The sequence below is a fragment of the Aphelocoma coerulescens genome, chromosome 1 (assembly GCF_041296385.1).
Source record: "Aphelocoma coerulescens isolate FSJ_1873_10779 chromosome 1, UR_Acoe_1.0, whole genome shotgun sequence".
In the NCBI taxonomy this organism is placed as follows: Eukaryota; Metazoa; Chordata; class Aves; order Passeriformes; family Corvidae; genus Aphelocoma; species Aphelocoma coerulescens.
In genome coordinates, this window is record NC_091013.1 from 91,598,146 (window position 1) to 91,613,739 (window position 15,594).

General features: G+C 42.4%; 1 protein-coding gene across 1 annotated transcript in view; it reads left to right on the plus strand.

Annotated features, from left to right (window-relative positions):
- LOC138111416 (ovostatin-like) overlaps positions 1-7,555 on the plus strand; it is a 29,908-nt gene extending 22,353 nt beyond the window's left edge. The window contains exons 29-35 of the mRNA XM_069017163.1: positions 571-791; positions 1,871-2,086; positions 2,226-2,350; positions 2,544-2,634; positions 5,084-5,155; positions 6,026-6,128; positions 6,903-7,555. Of these exons, the coding sequence (XP_068873264.1) occupies positions 571-791; positions 1,871-2,086; positions 2,226-2,350; positions 2,544-2,634; positions 5,084-5,155; positions 6,026-6,128; positions 6,903-6,955 (881 nt within the window). The 3' untranslated portion in view covers positions 6,956-7,555. The remainder of the gene's footprint in view (positions 1-570; positions 792-1,870; positions 2,087-2,225; positions 2,351-2,543; positions 2,635-5,083; positions 5,156-6,025; positions 6,129-6,902) is intronic.
- The last annotated feature ends 8,039 nt before the right edge of the window (positions 7,556-15,594 follow it).

Sequence of the window (15,594 nt, forward strand, 5' to 3'; positions counted from 1 at the left end):
TGGTGCGGGCAGTGCAGCTGATGGAATGGCCTGTTGTGTCATGTAAGCTGCTCTGATGGAATGGCCTGTTGTGTCATGTAAGCTGCTCTGATGGACAGTTTTGTCATGCATATTCTCCCTTCCCATTTCGTGCCTGCTATGCTGCTGAATTTATCTCTAGGAGTTTTTCTGTCTGTCTCTTCTGGCTTCACAAAAGTTTGAGCAGTGGCCTGATTTATGAAATTGTGAAGTAATTTAGGTGGAGAGAAAGAAGTCCCCTGCATGTCTCAGTCCAAGGTATTGGAAGACTGTACCTAATTTTCCAGTTAGCTTTCTCATCTACATGCTGAACAAACCCACTTCCCTTGGCTATGTCATGTGCTCCTGTTTGCAACTGCCTTAGCATCCTTCTACCACACTGCCTTCTCTTCAATCCCTCTTTGACTTACACAGGCTGCTTTTATTAATTCCCTTTACATCTCTTCCTGTTTTCTTTTCCACTCTGGAAGTAAAACTTACCCAGTCTGGGACACCAAGATCTGAAAAAACTTTTTTTCCCATGCTTTTTACACCCTACTTTTCTGTTTTCAGGTGGTTCTCTTTACTGGCAGAGAGAAAACAAGCCACCAGCAGAACGTTTCTCTGACTTCTATTCCCGTGCCCCTTCTGCTGAGATTGAAATGACCAGCTATGTGCTCCTGGCTCTGCTCAACAGAACCAAACTCACTCCAGAAGACTTATCTTACGTTTCCCGCATTGTGTACTGGCTTATCAAACAACAGAACCCATATGGAGGCTTTTCCTCCAGCCAGGTAACAACTGGGTGTGGGAAAAAGAAAGCTTCTGGGAGCAGTCCGTTCTGCAAGCTGAATCTTGACATATGACAAATCTTTCTGACTGCATATGGATTTGAATTATACTGGCTAGTTAGTGCTTGCATTGGTTGCCTTTTCAGGGCACACCTCTTCGTAGCTTCACACACAATTTGGTTTTAAGCAATGAGAATTTACCTGAACTCGAAGTTAGCCATGAACAGCAGTCACTGCTGACACAACATTATCCCAGGTCTTCTGGGATAATTAAAATCTGTTGCTCCAGAATTACAGAATCTGGAATGGGTCAGGCTGGAAGGGACCACATCTGGTCCAACCTCCCTGCCCAAGCAGGGTCTTCCCAGAGCACATAGCACAGGGTTGTGTCCAGACAGTTCTCAAAAATCTCCAGTGAGGGAGACTCCACAACCTCTATGGGCAGTCTGTTCCAGTGCTCGGTCACCTGCACAGCAAAGAAGTTATTCCTCATATTCAGGTGGAACTTCCTGTGCATCAGTTTCTGCCCATTGCCTTGTGTCCTATTGCTCAGCACCACCAAGAAGAGCCTGGATCCATCTTCTGGACACCCTCCCTTCAGATATTTGTGAGATCCCCTCTCAGTTGTCTCTTCTCAAGGCTGAACAGGCCCAGTTCTGTCAGCCTTTCCTTGTAAGAGATGATCCAGTCCCTTAATCATTTTTGTCACTCTCCTCTGGACATGCTCCAGGAGCTCCATGTCTCTTGTATACTGAGAAGCCCAGACTGGACACAACAATCCAGATACACCTCCCTAGGGCTGAGTAAAGGGGCAGGATCAACTCCCTCAACCTGCTGCCAAAGCCCTTCCTAATGCACCACAGATGGCCTTACTGATCACCAGAGCACACTGGTGGCTCAGGGGCAGCTTTTCGTCCACCAGGACGAGTTCTACAAGAACTTGTGTCTTGTCTCCTTGGCTCTTTGCAGAGCCCCTCTGCATTTATGAGTACCGACAAAGCATCAGGGAAATAGGAGCTGTGCTAATCTCACGGACCATCTTACATCTGGATATCTAATTTGGATCACGTTATTCTTTTCAGGACACTGTGGTTGCTCTCCAAGCTTTAGCCCAGTATGGATACCTCACCTTCTCCAAAAAAAGTCTTAATACGGTCAAAGTCCACTTCATGGAGTCCCCCAGTAACATTTTCCAGGTGAATGACGAGAACCGCTTCTTACTGCAGCAGGCTTCCTTACCCACCATTCCAGGGAGTTACAGTGTGGAGGTGGATGGCACTGACTGTGTCTATCTGCAGGTAAGCAAGCTGGGAACTCAGCACCACCCTCTGGGAACTCAGCAGGAGGCTCCCCATGCTTTATTCCTCTCCACATGCCGTGCTGGAGACATAAAACCCTTTAAGTCTGTGACCATCTCACACTTTCTCTCTCTTTTAGACCACCCTGAGGTACAACATCCATTTGCCAAAAAAAGTTGCGGGATTTTCTCTGTCCGTAAGGATGGCAAATGTGTCTTGCACAGGCAACTACCCACCAAAGTTTGACCTTGTCCTCTCTGCCAGGTAACTTCCTTTCACTGACATACCCCTTTGCATTCACAGTTTGATAAAGCATCTGAGAAACATCCAAGTATACGCAGTTAACATCTGCTCTGAAGCTGTAGGAAGAAAAACAGGATTATTGAGAGCTAAAAATGTCATTCACTGCTCTCCTTTCCATTTTCAAACCAGACTAACAGAATTTTTCTCGTTTTAGTTATACAGGAAACCGCAACGTCTCCAACATGGCTATTATTGATGTGAAAATGCTCTCAGGTTTTGTTCCGGAAGACTCTTCCCTGAAAAAGGTAAAAGATGGGACCAATGTGAGTGAGAAAGCCTAAAAACATAGGCAATTGATAAAAATAGTCTCTGATTAGCAAATTTGAGCCCATGGGAGCACTGCTAAGTCCCTGAGTGTAGCCTTCTCTCACATACTCTGTGTTTCAAATTTGTAGCTGTTTATGTGTTGAAGACAAATCTGTTGGGAGTTGCCAAATCCAGTAGCCCAGGAGAGCTAAGAATTCATATCCCCAGGTCCAACCAACAGCAAGGTTCAGTGTGCATTCCCAATAAGCAGACATGCACACTAGACATATATATCCATATATCCATAGTATACATGCTGGCCACACAGAGTAGTAGACAGGAAAGACAGCACTTCCACAAACACAGATAGCACGAACGGCCTTATACTGTTCCCTTTTCTGCCTGATCAGCTTAAAATCTAATTTGTGGAAAAGATAAAGAAATAAATACATAAATATACACATGCATGTATATACATGCAAATACACAATGTGGGTCCTTATGGTAGCTGACCTCAGGCACTCAGTCTGCCCAGTAGCTGCCCCTGAACCCTTGTTCTGTTGAGTTGCTGGCATATGGACATGTGCCTGCTCAAGGCCTGAGCCCCACTTCAGTGCCTGGAACTGAGGTCCACATCACCCACATGTATGTGTGGTGGGACCTCTCTAAGTCATCTTAGACATGCAGCAGATGGGCTGGGGTCCCCTGGTCTCACAGTGATGTCACACAGACACGTACAGAGACATAGGCAAATGAGTGTCCACCAGCTGCTCCAGACCAATAGCCAGACCAGTGTCCACCTCCAAGACCATATGATTTCTCCAGAAAAAGGCTTGGACATACTGGTCTCTTTGGTAGCTGTCTTGGATCCTCTGGTGTCTTCAGTATCTGGGTCAGGTTTATGCCTGACTCAGTAGCTGGCTGCTAGGCCAGTTTATCACTAGTGACCACACACTGACATACATACCCCAACAAGAACCCTGAAGTCTGGTGTCTCAGATGCTGGCACTCCAGGCACATGGTCCCTGTGATTTCTGATCCTCTCTTCAGTGACTGTCACTCCCCACACACACATTCACGCAGAATAGAGAGCCTTTCACCCTGGAAAACTGTCAGGAACAGAGATTAATAAGAAGGCAGGAGAGGCTGTGGTGACCAGGTGCAGGGCAGACAAATGTGCTGACCACCAACCTGCTAATGTGCAACTGGCCTCTTTTATCTAATTTTCCACCCTTTTCCCATCCAATTGGATTTTATCCCTCTCTTTGTTACTCCTGGTTCTTCCCCTAAACACCTGTTTCTTGAGTCCCAGCATCTCATACTCAGCCCCGTGGTCTGTAGGCAGCATTCCCCTTCAGTCTGCAAGCTGATCTGGGGATATTCTGCTGTTGACTCACCTGGTGGGTTTCACTCACTGACAATGGACTGGTCGCTGTCCTGTGGGAGCCCCAATGGGAACCAGGTCAGAGTGCTATAGTGGCTCAGCTCAGGTTGCTGGGGGTTCCCTGTGCTCCTTAGTGTTTGTGTGTATTAGTGTGTAGTCACACAGCCTAACAGAATCCATGTGAGAAATACTTCTGCCATCGTTTAATTGCTTTAATTGGCATTTTGCATTATTATCCCTTTGACAAAGGTTATTTCTTCCTCTCCAGTACAGTTTCATAAACAACAAAAGAAAGCGAGTATTGATCTTCCTCCTTTATTATCCAGAAACTTGGTTATGATGATGAGAATGCTTGGGACAGCACTGATAAGCACCTCATTTCTGTTCCTAATGCAATTTAGATTCACTATAGATGAGTTAGCTTCAAGCCACGAGCTGAATTTTCAAGTAGATAAAAGAAGAATGAAATTCTTTGTAGAGTCTGCTCATATCTTTGTGCACTTATAATCATTCAGCATTCAGGCCTGAGTTTGTTTTTTGGCTAGAATTGTATGAAATTAATAAATTCTCTTTGGAAGATTTTTCTATTGAGATGCTATTCTGTTTGGCATCCTACTCCTCTTCATAAACACTTGGAGGAAAAAGAGCTGTTTTTCATAGTTTGGAATATTTTAGGTTTGTATGTTTTGATAGTAAAATAATTTTGTTCACATTCTTTTCTAAACATTTTTAAACTTTTGTTATTTAAAACATACAATGGACTAGTAAATGAGCTTGAGCTGCAGAAATTAATTGTAAATTCTCTTTGAAATGAGAGCATGTTTAGGTTGATGATAAAAGTCACAAGTATCAAAGCCGAGTGGTAAAATTGTTCACCATTGTGACTAGTCTGGATGCATCAGGTTATAAAAACACCCAACTTGCACTTCTTTTTTTGGCGACTAGATGGCGGGGTGGCATAAAAGGAGCGCGACAGCCGCTTTAAATGCGTTTGGCTGCGGAATCTGTAAGTCTCCTTGACAAGTCTCCCGGGCTAACATTGCTGTACTTTGCCTTGTTTAAAGCTTCGGTATGAAAACTCTGTTGTGGATCGGGTAGACATCAAGAACAACCACATACTCTTCTACCTTCAGAAGGTAAGTCTGGGAGATATCCTTTCGGTTTTATTAAACTGGAAGTTTCAAACAGGCTCCCAGATAAAAGAAAAATCTTACTAATGGCATATTAACAATACACATGCCTTAAAGATGTAAAGGTACTTCACTCCATCCAACATTAAATAGATATAGATATAGATATAGATATAGATATAGATATAGATATAGATATAGATATAGATATAGATATAGAGAGATAGAGAGAGAGAGAGAGAGAAAGAGTGAGAGAGAGAGAGAGAGAGAGAGAGAGAGAGAGAGAGAGAGAGATAGATAGATAGATAGATAGATAGATAGATAGATAGATAGATAGATCTGTAGTCTTCTCACTCCAGAGGAAGCTTGAAAAGCAGAGGAAGATGAGCAAGGAGGAAAGTAGCTCAGGATATTTGGCCGCAAGGGTATGGAATGAGGATCAGAATCACAGGGGAGAATGGGGCTATTGAGATCAAAGTAATTAGAGAGAGAAAAGTATGGAGGAGATTCTTAGGGGTACTGAAGGTGATTTTAGCTGGGAAAAGGCAAGGAAATAAACTATTTTCAATACAGTAATTTTCAATTACAGGATGAATGCTGATGTGCTGAAAACCACACTAGCAGGGAATTAGGTTGGGATAATTGGCGATGGAAATAGGAAGAGGAAGAAAGAAAAGAGCACACAGTTTTAGCAATCAAATGTATTTAACAACAGCTTTTAAACAATTATCTGATTTGACATCAAGTTTACAAACTGGAGGGACCACTAGAATGGCACATTTTCACACTGTCTGATTCAGAAATTAATTTGCTCAACCTTAGCCTCAGGCATAGTTATGAAAATTCTGATGCATTTTCTTGTCTTGCCATTTCCAGGTGTCCCAGAAGGAAATCAGCTTCTCCTTCAGTGTGGAGCAAAGCCTGCCTGTCTCAGACATCAAACCTGTGCCTGTACATATATATGATTATTATGAAACAGGTAGGTGACCCCAGCAGTCAATAAAACCTGTGAAATCAAAGGAGAGACAAGGGGAGACCCACTTAGCAATTCTGCTGGTTTTGATTACTAGACCACAAAGGTTTTGCAGAGCACAGGCAGTTCCTGTCCTCCAGTGTTTTCATTTCTTGCTTCATTTAAACATTAAGCAGATAAGAAAGTGATACATGAGGAGTTTCTTTCTCACAAAGCACATACAAAAAGAAGTGTGGTTCTACTTTCTTTCCACAGTTTGGTCATGATGGTTAAAATCAATAACTCAAAGGCAGCAGTGTTCCTGACTTCCCTGAACTGCATTATCTAATTTTTTTACTTAATATTGCCATAGTAGGCTGCAGCAAAAAGACCTTCCTTAGTGGAATTTAAATGCTTAAGTAGGAATGACAGTCCCACTTAACAAAAGAGGAGTTTAAGTAAATAAAACTAGAAAATTAAGTGCCTGACCACCTTTCTTGAACATCCTCGCAGATTAGCAGCAGCAGCAGTCAGAGAATTGACCCTGGAGTGCGTTTTCTGCCACCTGATCCACATCTTGCATGGTGACAGCAGTGATGTGTCCTGACAAACACAGCCAGAGGAGTGCACTGGTCTCTGACTATGCACCCTTGCAACTGGGTGCCTTGACAATTGGGAGTCTACCACAAAATTTATCAAATGTCTTCTGTTTTGTAGCGTGTTAGTGACAGGTGCAGATAGACAGAGGTCAGAATGATTTCTCACTCTCATACAAATGTCTTCTTCCTTTCTTCTTTCCAGATGAATATGCCCTTTCAGAGTACAACACACCCTGCTCCCCACCTTCCAAATGAAACCAGATGTGTGCCAGAAGAGGTAATGATTCAGAGAGTACCAGGCGAGCAATCGTAGAGCAAAAAGGATAAGAGACTTGGTTGTTTCTGGGAGCACAATGAAAAACATGTAGAATAATGAGGAATAAGCAAACCCCATATTGCCGTAGATCAGAATGACCCATTCTGGCCCACACTTCAAAAAGAACTTTGGGTCAATGTGGATTAGAAACTGCAGATAAAGTGCTTTTCCTGACAAGGGAGACACTGTGCAATTGTTGACTCTGACCATCCATCTTGTTTTGAAACTTATGACATATTCCAGTGGGAGATTTGTGTAAAGGTAAACATTTGAAATGTGTGTTCTTGGCCATAGATTCCTCTTAAGAAATCCCAATCTCAGAGAATAATGTGCTCCTTCTGCTTCTGTAGGTTTTACTTGTTTCAGTCTTTCCATTAACCAGAAGGAAAATCCTGAAGAAAGTACTTTGATCCTCACCTTTTTCAGCAATGGAATTGAATCATTTACAGATGGCAGAATTCTACTCACAGGAAGACAACTTTTTTGCAGGTTTTGCCTCTATTTAGAAAGATTTTCTTCAGATTAGCATCTCATGTTTTACTGCTGTTTGTAATAAAACATTCTGATTAGCCATGGTATTTGTCCCAGTCTCTACTCCTTGGTTTATCTAGAACTGGGTGATGCAAGGTATTTTATAAGCGAAAATATTCAAAGCTTGGACAGGTCAATCAATGACTTCCTGACATCAAGGACTTTTTGTGGCACAGCCATGATGGGGGCCCCAACCCATCTGATGGAAGCTTTCCATCCAAAGGCTATTGCTGGGAAAAATTAGACAGTTGCAACACAGAAACTTGGAAAAGGGGTTAGGGGGGAATGGTGGGTCCAGTTGAGCCCTTGGAGGGAGAAAAATAAAATGGTTTGGAGGGAGTGAAAAACAAATATATCCACAAGGAGCTTATGATGACAGAAGCTAACCAGCAGAAGGGTGTTCAGCTTGAGAGTGGCACTGAGGCTCAGGCAAAAAAAGCAGACTTCAGCAATTCAGCAACACCAGGACCTGGGAAACCTTGAGAAGCAGCTAGAGAGTTGCTCTAAGGAGATGAAGAACTGGACATAGGAACCTAAGGCTCTTTGTGAATTTAGATTCTGGCAGATGTGAGCTAAGTGCCTTAACACCCTTGAGAACCTGGCCCTATGCACTGATTCTCTCAGCATTCTGGCATTTGAAAGCATCAGGCACAGAGCAGCTTTTCATGTGGTGGCACTGTGCATGCAGGTGAGCCTGAAGGGGCACTTTGATGCATAAAACAACATTTATGAGCACATATGCCACTTACATTTATGGGTACTTTCCTTAAGATGGACAGAAATATGGGAATGGAGTGCTCTGCTTTTTTTTTTTTTTTTTTTTAATTGCATTAAGCTTGGTTTACCAACAAACAAGAGTAGTTTCTTCCCTGCTGATTCTGGTGGAATTTCTACCTTGTGAAAAAAATAATGATATTTTGAGAAAAAATATATTGTGAGGTGAGTGGTTTTTAACTCTTTCAATTCTGCTCAAAACACAGAGTTTCTACCCCCAGCATTTCTCTTCCCATCAGAAGCAACCGCTGGGCACAACCCTTGACCCAAAAAGTCACACTGAAAGCAATTTTTTCATGTTTGCATGAGACCTGGGGTGACTTTTGCTACAAACAGACACATGCTGAGAAATAAGTTATGACTCTGCAAATGTTAAGGGGACAAGTTGCTTTTCACTGACCCCAAACTCCCCCTTGCTCTCCCATCCCTGTCAGCAAAAAAAGATTGTGTGAGCTTCAGGAGGGGTCAGTCAGGCTACTTCACCTTCCTCAGCTGTGTAAACTCAGCCTGCTGCTAAACAAAAGCCTTTGTTTAATGCCAGTCCAGTGAATGGCCAACTGCAAGCCTGGTCAGATGGAAACTGATATGAAATGCAGATTCTTTCAGAAGCACAGCATTTAAATTTTACTACAAATTTCCAAAGCACTAGGCTGAGAGGGAGTGGATAAAACAATGCCAGCAGTACCTAGCAAAATCTGCGTTTTACAGCCTTCTTTTACCTCTTTAACTCTTTTAACTGCAGTGCAACTAGTGAACCAATTTTTTTTTTCTTGTGGAACTAGCATCATGTGAACCTGCTGCTTCACAAACTCAGTTTGCTTAACCTCAATGCAAGTCAGATGAAAAGATGTAACAATTGAAAGGAGCTTCAGATACTGAGCTTGTAGGACCATGTGAATCAATCAGAAAATTGTAAGGGCTGTATCCCATCTCCAAAAATGCCAAATACAATACATTTACACTCAGTTTCCTTACTCTGATTGCTATAGTTAGAAAGATGCTCTAGAGCTCTAAAATTATCATGAATCAATCTTCCCTTTTACTTTCAGTGTGCAAAAAGATCATCTACCTCCTTACACTTCTTCCAGCAGCTCCTACAGGGCCCATCTGCTGTAGTCCAAGGGAATGTGCCAGGACAGGCTCTGGGGAGTTTTTACAGAGGTGTAAACTGCCAGGTCTCTGCCACTGCTTTGTGTAACAGCAAAGCACTTGTGCTACAAGCAACTGTGAGTGACACTAGACATGGATGTGATGCTCCAGTCACTCCCTCATTTCCACACAGTGCTCTCCGGCAGACAGTTTTGCCTAGTGCTGATCATTTATGGCTCAATAACAATAAAAACCACCTAGTTCTTCAAAAGAGGACAATCAGGACTTTCTCTGACTCCCTGTTTGCCTGAGGCAAGCTTATTTGCCCTGAGACAACTTGGAAATTTCAACTGTTTAGGAAGATAATAAAAGATAATAAAGACTGACAAGTCTTCATCAAGGGCAGATCCTCCAGCTTGTTCTGTACAGTGCTCAGCAGTTCAGTGTATAGCTGCAGAATATATTTTCACTGGAGACAAAGCAGAAATCACCTTTTTGTAAAGGGAATGGGTCAAAAAAACTTTTCAGGCATAAGGTCAGGGGTTGAAGGCACAAACAGGCTCTCCCTGGGGGGCATCCTTAAAGTAGTGCAATTAATATACCGGGTAACACAAGAGTATTGTTTTGCTGCCAAGCAGATAATAATAACAAAGGGAGAGAAAGCTGCAGGCTCTGAATAGCATTTGCATGCCTTCCATAATGTGTCTGGAACAAGTTCCATTTCTGGTATGTCGTCGTGGAAAGAAAAAGCCTTTGCAACAACAAAAAATGGATTTAGAAGGTAGATGTTGGTCAATGGCAAAAAGATCAAAGTACTCACAAGGACTGAGGCTCTAAGGTTTAGTGTTATCAGTCAGAGACTCCTAACCCCAAGCTCTCTTTCACATTCAAGTCCTAGAAATATCATGCCTACATTGAAGACAGACTTCAAAGAAATGAGAAGAGGTAACCCCTGCTCTAAAAGATGTAAGTCTTAAATCTTGCATTCATCCCCTATGAACTTTTGGTTCTGATAACATCATTTTACAGCCTTAAAGTGAGAACCACACTTCCTTTCTCAGAGCAGTTGGATTAGACATACAGCATTTTCCAAAAAATATGACCAAGAAATTTCCTTTGGCCCACAAAGCTGCATCCAAAGACACATGTACAAACACTGCTCCTTCATAGTTCTCCCACAGACCAACCTGAAGTTCAGGCAGAGGATTCAAGTCTCTTATGTCAACAGTGGCTGCAGCTCCAGGAAAGGACTTTAGGGGTATGATTACATCAGTAAAGCCCTTGTAGGATCTGTAGGCTGATGGCTGAAATCCCAAGGGAAAGCAGAACTGTATGACCCTTCTTAAATCAATACAGAGAAGAAGGGCAACCAGCCAGGGAAGGAGCAAAAAATAAGAGGGACTAATGGAGCCTCAAACACTTACAAATCTGTCATTACAATACATTTATGAGTCATTTCTGCAGAATAAAATTTAAAAACAGGCTTTCCATAAAGCAGAGAAAAGCCATGGCAATACGAAAGCCTCAGAGAGCTACTTCTTTCCACATGTGTCTGTCATGAGTTTTCACCTGAAATGAAAGCAAATGCTTCTACCTTCAGAGTGCAGAAGTTGCAGCTGTGAAGAGAGGATAGTTGTGCACAGCTGTGAAATAGAAACAAAGGGTTAGGGGTTTGATCAGAGATGAAAAGGTCAGAGAATGAGTTGGGTATCCCTCAGCATGCTAGAGATGGCTGGTCTTAGACACCTTTCTGCTAGCTGGGAGAGCCAATACATGACAACATCATATGCAGCTTGTGTCAGCTCTTGGTACACAGGATGATTTCTCAGAACCAGTCATGAGCTGATTGCTTGCATGAGAGGTTTAGAGGGGCAGCATGTAGCCAGACTAGTTGTCCCACCACAGGGGAAGGCTTATCTAGTTACATTTTACGAATTACACATCAAATGTTCCCCTCTTGATGCTCATTGTTAAGTATTTTCTTTTCCCCTTTGTCATAAAAACCTGATTTATATTTGCAAGTGGGAAGAATGAATTACTAAGCACCTGAGATTTTTTGAGGGGCTTATTCAGATATTTTATTGGTAACCTCTTTGCATTTGAACTTAACCCTTGATGCTGCCTATAAAGACCACAAAGAAATGAGGGCTGAAAAACTCTGGTTCCTGTCCATGCAAGGACAGTAAAACTGCAAAGCCTTCCCAAAAGAAATGCAGACTCTCTTATTAGCCTAACTGTAGCACTGCATTTGTAGCTTAGCCTGAAAGCTGCCAGGTAATCTGTATATAACTAGGAAAGATAATTTAATTTGTATATCCACTAGTATCCACTCTGAGGCTTGTGCAGGTGCAGTGACAGTACTCAGATTCCAACTTCACTCACCTTTCACTGGTGTCTGTCACCAAAACTGCACAGCAAAGAGTCTCAATAATTCAGTTCACACAGTTATGCCTGCTCAGACCTCAGCCTCTACACTTACATGGAGAAAGGTCTCGGTTTTGAAAACAGGTTATGGATGACCCATTCTCATTCAACAGAGTCATTGGCATAACAAAATCCTTGCAACTGGCTGACCTTCAACTACCTCCATCTTCTATGTGGCTGCCTTTTCCAGGCATCATAGACCACTGAAATAAACTGTGGTTCCCCCCACCACCACATTTTGTTGAAAAAAATTCCATCACTCATCAAAATCACTGCAAGCTGTGACTATTCCACTAGGGATATACTTATTTTCTTTTATGACCTCACCATCCTTTTAGCTTGCAGAGCTGCTAGAGGGCTTTGCCAAGGCTCACGCCTCAGAACAATGAAAGAAAACTTGCATGCTTGACTAGAGACCCTATTGACCGATCAGGGCTTTATCTGTAGTTACCATGTTTCAGCATTGTTCCCCAAACACCTGGGCCAAACCAAGCATTTCAACCTTTACTATGTCTAAACAAATTGTTACAATCTAATCTTCTTAAAGAAGGTTTTATAGCAAGCAGTCATAGCCAAAATCACAGATTGATTCAGTGCTTTTCAACTAATTTTTGTAGCTTTAAGAGCCAAGTTTCTTTGTGTTGATCCTCTTCTGAATGCAGCAGTTAAGCCGTTCACAAGAAAGGTGACAGTGCCTACACCACAAATATATGGTTACAGACCTTGCAGACACATCCAAGCTGTCTTTAAACTGCATGAGTGAGAAGGAGTACTAGAACTAAATGAAATGTGAGCAGCCACAAATGCTTCAAAAACAGGAAAAAAGCCTGGAGCTCCAGAGACTGTTGTAATTTTCCCAGAGCCATTTGATGATTCCCACAGGAAAGAGATAGAGCTCTTTTGAGTAATAGTGAGTGAAATTTGAGGTCAAGAAATCACACAGAAAGAGAGAAATTACTGTAACTGAGCAGTTCTATATGAAAAAAATAATTGCAGCTTAGTAGTATTGCTGTAGCTTTTCACAGCAGGACAGATTTTATTTGTAAAGATAATCTTTTACTGGTAGAACTTATCTAGTGCCTCAAATAAACCAAACCACAACCATAAAGGCACAATTTTTGCTGACTATGCCTGCAGCAGGACCCTCTCAGTGGCAGAAAGCTATCTGTACTTAGCTGGTGGGACATGTTTTAATAAAGGTAAGTAAACCAAATTCAACTAAATCAAACAGCTCATTCTACTATTGCCAAGGCTTCCTCTCATTACTCTCCAGCTACAAACACACAGATCTCTCTCTGTGTGCTACAGCTAAGCACCAGGAACTGAGGTCTGAAGTTATGGCTCAGGTAACACTCAAAGTTAGGCTGACAAAAAGCTCCTTTTGAGTCAAGAATGCAAGATAATCCATCTGTATACAGACATTTCTCCAACATTGCCCAAAACCAAGAACCTCTTCCAGTATCTGAAGCTACAAGAAATATGGAGAGAGACTACTTACAAGCCCAGGTAGTGACAGGACAAGGTGGAATGGATTCAAACTGAAAGAGAGTAGGTTTAGGTTAGATATTAGGAAGAAATTCCTTACTGTGGGGTTGGTGAGGCACTGGCACAGGTTGCCCAGAGAAGTTGTGGATGCCGCATCCCTGGCAGTGTTCAAGGTCAGGCTGGCTGGGGCTCTGAGCTATGTGGTCCAGTGGAAGGTGTCCCTGCCCACAGCAGAGGGGTCAGAACTGTATGATATTTAAGGTCCCTTTCAACCCAAACCATCCTCTGATTCTATGAAATACAGTCCTGTGACCTGGTGTTGAAGTATCATCTGTCTAACTTCCCCATAGAGCAATCTTCACAAGCTTCTTGCACGTATGCAGTTGAGTTAAAAAGAATGGGTAGGATCTGAAAAGCAAAGACATGCAGTCAGCAAATAATAATGATAAAAAATCATTTTAAAAAAGTCAGTCGTTTCATAACCCTGAAAACAACATTTTTGTTGTATCCAGTAGAATGTTGTTTGATTTTCCTGTGAAAGACAAATTGTTATATGTTACAGCCAAGAAGATGGGATGACCTCTAGTTTCCTTTGTTGTGTACAAAGGCTTTTGTTCACCAAGGAGATTTGTTTGGTTGCAAACATATTGATGCAATAACTTCTCTATTACAGATGATTGCAATTTTTGTTTGTGTATTTCCTTACCAGATGCACCCTCTTCGTTGCGGTGAGTGGAAGGTTTAAACTGGTGCAGTGAATTATCTGGATATAGGATGCATGGGTAATCTTTGTCCTTGATCTTGTTACTGCTCAGAAGGTGTATGTGCACAGAAGACATTGTGACTAGTGCCAGTTCTTGAAGATACAAAAGTGCCCCAAAGCCACAATCCATCTTATATTTGGGGCAAAACCCCTGCTCGTTATAACAGTAAGCTATACGCAACTACCCTTCTCTGCTTTTACAACCTTTGAATGCCACCTAACCTACCTGACCCTCTGATCAAACTTTCAAAAGCAGCCTCAGAAAGCTTCTGCATGGTAATGATTGTCAAATCCACTTGTTTGGAATTAATGCTTTGTTATGTTGCAATAAATTTGTAACTACCTGAGAAATCCACAAAAATTAAGAACATGCAATTCTGACCATGTCCTTTTTTCACAATGTCAGCTCAAGTTCAAGCCTTCGTCAGTGAAATTTCTATTCTTGGCAACTCCTCGTATGGGTATTCCATGGCAGAGGAAATAAAGCCTGATACTTAGTGAAGCTCCTAAACTGTACAGTCTGTAGAGATCCTCTTCAACAGAGATGACAGTGAAGTGGGCTTTCAGAACAGAGCCTCAGACTGTTGTCTGTGTTCTAAGCACCCACACCATGCCACAGAGAGACCTCTGAGGAAACACCTGTTACTTCTGCCCTGTTCCCTTTCCATATGGTTTGAGACTTCTGTGAAAAATTTGAAGACCATAAGTGAAAAATATTTCACAGCCATCCTATATGCCCTGTGTTTCTCTGAATTTTCCCTGAAGAAAATTTCACACACTAGCAAGAAACTAGAAGGAACAGTCACAAAATATATCAGGATATTAGAGAAAATCATGCTCCCATACAGGTACTCTGCCTTTGGACCCATTGCTCTCTGGCTCCACGTCTACAGTATTTAGCCATGTTGATAATGTACAGTGGTGTGTTGACCCCAGGGAGCAGCCAAACAGCCACCCAATCTTTCACTCACTCCCATTTTCCAGGAAGGAAGTCAAATACACTAGTGGGTTGAAATGAAAACAGTTTAAAAAGGAAAGCAGAAGGTGCACATGAAAGAGAAGCTAAAAGAGGGACTTATTCACTTCTTCCCACTGGCAGGCAGATGTCCAACCACTCCCTGAGAAGTAAGGCCTCAGCATTTGTAGTGGTTGCTTTGGAAGACAAACGCTGTTGCCACAGATGTTGTCCCTCCTCCTCCTTTCCCCCACCTGTTATTGCCAAGCATGGTGTCATACAGTAGGTACACAATATCCCTTTGGCCAGTTTGGGTCATCTGTCCTGGCTGTAGTCCCTCCCAGTCCCTTGCCCACCCCAAGCCTGCTGGATTTTGGCTGGGAGGTGGGGGAAGTAGAAAGCCTTGACACTCTGCGCACTCTTCTTCAACAATTGCCAAAACGCTGGTGAGTTATGAACACTGTTCTAGCCTCAAATGCAAAGCACAGCAGGCTACTGTGGAGAAAACTGACTTCATAACCTCTTCCCAGACAGACATTCTACCAATATTAATGGAA